Below are 3,652 nucleotides of genomic sequence, written 5' to 3'. Positions count from 1 at the left end.
AGAAAGAGCAGTTAGTTTATGTATTATACATGATTATTATTTATAATTTATGATAATTAGTTCTTTTCTTTATTTTCTTTATAAAAAAAGATTGGTTTCATGGATGGTTATGTTTAGGTTTTTTGAGGAATGACTGATATCAAGAGGTTTATAAGTAGATTTGAATTTCTTTAATAGTGTGGTTATGGATGAATATGTTGGTGATTGGTAGTGAAACTGCCATTGACAAAAGTAAATTCATTAAGACCTTCTTGATGCAACTCTTTGAGGTATCTCTATTTTATTCTCTATTTTGGTTGAGTAGCACTACGTAGTGACTAGTGACTAACTTTAGTATTAAGTACAGGTTTTTCATTTAATATTTTTAAATTGCCCTTTATATTTCAAGAGTAGTTTTTAATGTATATTTTAAAAAAAGACAAAAGTATAATTTAAAATTTGAAATTTAATTATTAAGAAAATAATATTTAAGATGAAATTATAATGCTGAAATATTATTTTAGGTACAAAATCATTTTGCAGATCCTCCTATTATTTCACTCCTAATTGAAAAAAAAGTTCCACATCTTGCTTAAAAGATGGTAATTTTTTTATTTTTTAATCATTCCTAAAGCTTGTTTAGTTTTTCTCTACGGTAATATTACTGTTGTGGTGTCTCCTGCAAGCTCATGTTCTCCAATGCCAAATTTGGTGCCTCTAAGGTTGCATTGGCCACAAGATTTCCATCCTTAATCTTGACAGGGCTAACCTCAGAGAGAAGGTCCAAGCATGATGGTGCTTCACATACCGCTTGAAGCAGGGAGTGAGCCTTCCAATACCCTAAAAGAAATTGTTCAGTGACATCACTCGACGGATCATAAGCTAAAGGCCCAGATGTCAACGGATAATAAGCTGAAGCCTGCATCATCTCAATCAAACAATTTAACAAATCAAGATTGACATCAATCAATTCTACTAAGAAAAGATCAACTGAAACGGTAGAAGATCATACATACAGGATATCCAGATAATGATGGTTGGGGAACACGAAACTTCAATTTCAACTGAAAATTTTTCATATGGATGTAGTGTTCTGACAAGTCAATTGTGCCAGATGCCTTGCGAGACTCAAACATGGACAGTAGAGAGAACCAACTTGAAGCATCATTTAAGGCGTCCATGGCAAGGCGACGGCCTTGGATGGTGGTGAGATCGCAGGAGAGAGCAATGTGGGTGCATAGGGCTCCCAGGTTGAAGAGAACAGAGGCCTTCTCCAAATGGATGTTATGCTGAGAAGAGTCCTGTTGAGGGTTGATGGCATTGTACCAAACAAAGATAGGTGGGTTGGGTGTGGCATTCATAGGAAAGAAAGGCACAATCATGCAAAGGCATTTGAAATAACGGATGAGGCAGTCACGGCGAAGGGGTAGCGAAAGGTCATCACGCAGCATCTCATTGCGCAATTTGTGTAGCATTTCGAGAAGGCCTTCTACTCTCTCTGCCACACTCTCAGAGTATTTGAGGACAAAGTAATTGCGGAGGGACTCATAGAGATTCAAGGACTCGCTCTTCTTCAAAGGAAGGAATGCAAGAATATCTGACGACGAAGAAGACAACGAAGATGAGAGGATTGCCGAATCTGTTGGATAAGGAGGAGGCATGTCCCATGGGTAAGCCACCAGCTTTCCATCCTTCATCATCTTGAAAGGATTGTACTCGGAGAGGATGAGGTCAACATACTGGTTTTGGTATTTCCTCGAGAGGCTGCAAAGCCCTCTAACTAATATCTCAGTGACACATTCTGTATCATGATCAAGAGCACAAGATTGGACCAATGACCATACTCCAGCAGGTCGCTCGGATTCGGGTAGGATGGATGATTTCCTCTGACAAGCCTCCGCCTGAAAGAATGTTGCCTTCTGGTAAAGATGAGTTATCCAGGTTCGGTCAAAAGAGAGGACATGTTTGCTTGCATCCGTATCAGTATATATCAGTTCAGCTGCTATATGATAAAGCTTATAAACCTACACATCATCATCATCATCATCATCATCAATTTATCATCATTAGAATGAAAAATAATTGTAAAATCAATCAAGAGTGAAGACAGACCGACATAAACGATCGGGCACATCGGTGTTGTTGGAGAACGTAACTGGCGTCGTTGTTGTTGAGCTGTTGCTGTAATTCGAGCTCGGAAGCCTGAGCTAAGAAGAGGTGGTGCAGAAACTCGGCGAAGACGAGAGTCAAATCGAGGGTGGCGGAGACCACGTCCTTGGTAAAAACCTTGCAGAGTTGGAAGAAGAAATTGGCGGCAACTTTAAAGGCTTCCGTTGCAAGGTGACGGCCAAGGGCGGTGGAACGGTCGCAAGAGGCAGCAATCTGGCTGTAGATGGCTCCAAGGTTGAAGACAACAGCGGCCTTCTACAATTGGATGGCGCTGCGCTGTGAGGAGACCCCATCCGGATGGTCAGGGTTGAAGGCGTCGTACCAGACAAAGAAAATGGGATCGGCGTCGGAAGAGATAGAGGTGAAGAGTGGCTCAACCATGGAAAGGCATTTGAAGTAGTGGAGGAGGCAGTCACGTTGCATTGGAAGGGAGAGGTCCCCTCTACGCTCCACCATGTCCCTGCGGCATTTGTTTAGGGTCTCGAGAACGCTTTCAACTTTTTGTGCATCGCTCTCTGAGTATTTTGAGGCTACCAACTTAGTAATGGCAGGTACAGCTCCACCGGATCAGTCTTTTTCAGTGGGATTGACAGCATCGTTTCCGGGTTCAACAATCCCCGATAATTGTTGTTCATGGCGGCGTCGAATTATGATAAGATTAGGAATCCCGGAATTGGAATTGGAATTGGATTTGCAAATTCCCCATAGATCCCCGCCTCTTTTAAGTTTGAATTCCGCTGGTCAATAGATTTTTGTACAATGTGTATAATGGACTGTTTATTTGATTTAATAGGAGTTAAAAATAAAAATTATTTACATTTATTTATAATATATAAAAGTTAATACCAATTTTCTATTATTAAAACAAAAAACTCTTATCTATTATTATTCAATTGAAACATTAAGTACTAATTAAATACAATAAATATACATTAAAAGTGTCATCATAATAATAATTATAAAAAAATTCAATTACAAATATTCAAATTCTACAGCTTATATATATTAAAACTCTTATTACTCTTCATTTTTTAATCTCTCATACTAATTATAAAAATTTTTTAAATTTAATATAACATTTTTATATGTTTTTTATTCTCATTCATTCATTTTTTTAATTATTTACAAAAAAAACGCAAGAAAAGACAAAGTGTAGCAATTAATACAAATCGAAAAAAATAAAGATACAGTTTTGTATGACTCTAATATAAATAATTTGTCTTTTTTTAAAATAAATAAATTCAAAATCATATTAAATATGTTCTTTAAAATATTTTTAATATAACATTTATTAAAATACACTATATAGTATAAATAATCTATCTCTCCACACATTACGCAGGTCTCACTCTAGTTTACTCTAATTTTAAAAATGTTGTTCATTTTTGTGTTAATCATCATTGTATATATTATACACTAATTACATTGCCTCCCCATACTTTTTTTAATCTATTCGAAGATTTTCAATTTTTAATTTTTAAATTATAAAATTCAAAATGTGAAT

General features: G+C 36.4%; 1 protein-coding gene across 1 annotated transcript; it reads right to left on the bottom strand.

The window, feature by feature from the left end:
* LOC107624367 lies at positions 535-2,604 on the bottom strand. Its single transcript, XM_021114405.1, has 4 exons — positions 2,437-2,604; positions 2,092-2,403; positions 996-2,003; positions 535-898 (listed from the first exon to the last, which is right to left on the bottom strand). Exons 1-4 carry the CDS (start codon positions 2,602-2,604, stop codon positions 641-643), a joined length of 1,746 nt encoding a protein of 581 aa, XP_020970064.1. The 3' UTR covers positions 535-640.

This window comes from Arachis ipaensis, chromosome B10, assembly GCF_000816755.2.
Source record: "Arachis ipaensis cultivar K30076 chromosome B10, Araip1.1, whole genome shotgun sequence".
NCBI lineage: Eukaryota > Viridiplantae > Streptophyta > Magnoliopsida > Fabales > Fabaceae > Arachis > Arachis ipaensis.
Note: the sequence above shows the minus strand (reverse complement) of the source record. Positions and strands in the feature narration are given on the sequence as shown.

Excerpts from the sequence above, each read along its gene's own strand:
- LOC107624367 (XM_021114405.1), bottom strand. The coding sequence starts at position 2,604 with ATGGTGGAGCGTAGAGGGGACCTCTCCCTTCCAATGCAACGTGACTGC. Across the intron at positions 2,404-2,436 it reads ACCCTGACCATCCGGATGGG|AAGGCCGCTGTTGTCTTCAA; the intron begins GTCTCCTCACAG and ends ATCCAATTGTAG. Across the intron at positions 2,004-2,091 it reads GTGCCCGATCGTTTATGTCG|GTTTATAAGCTTTATCATAT; the intron begins GTCTGTCTTCAC and ends GATGATGTGTAG.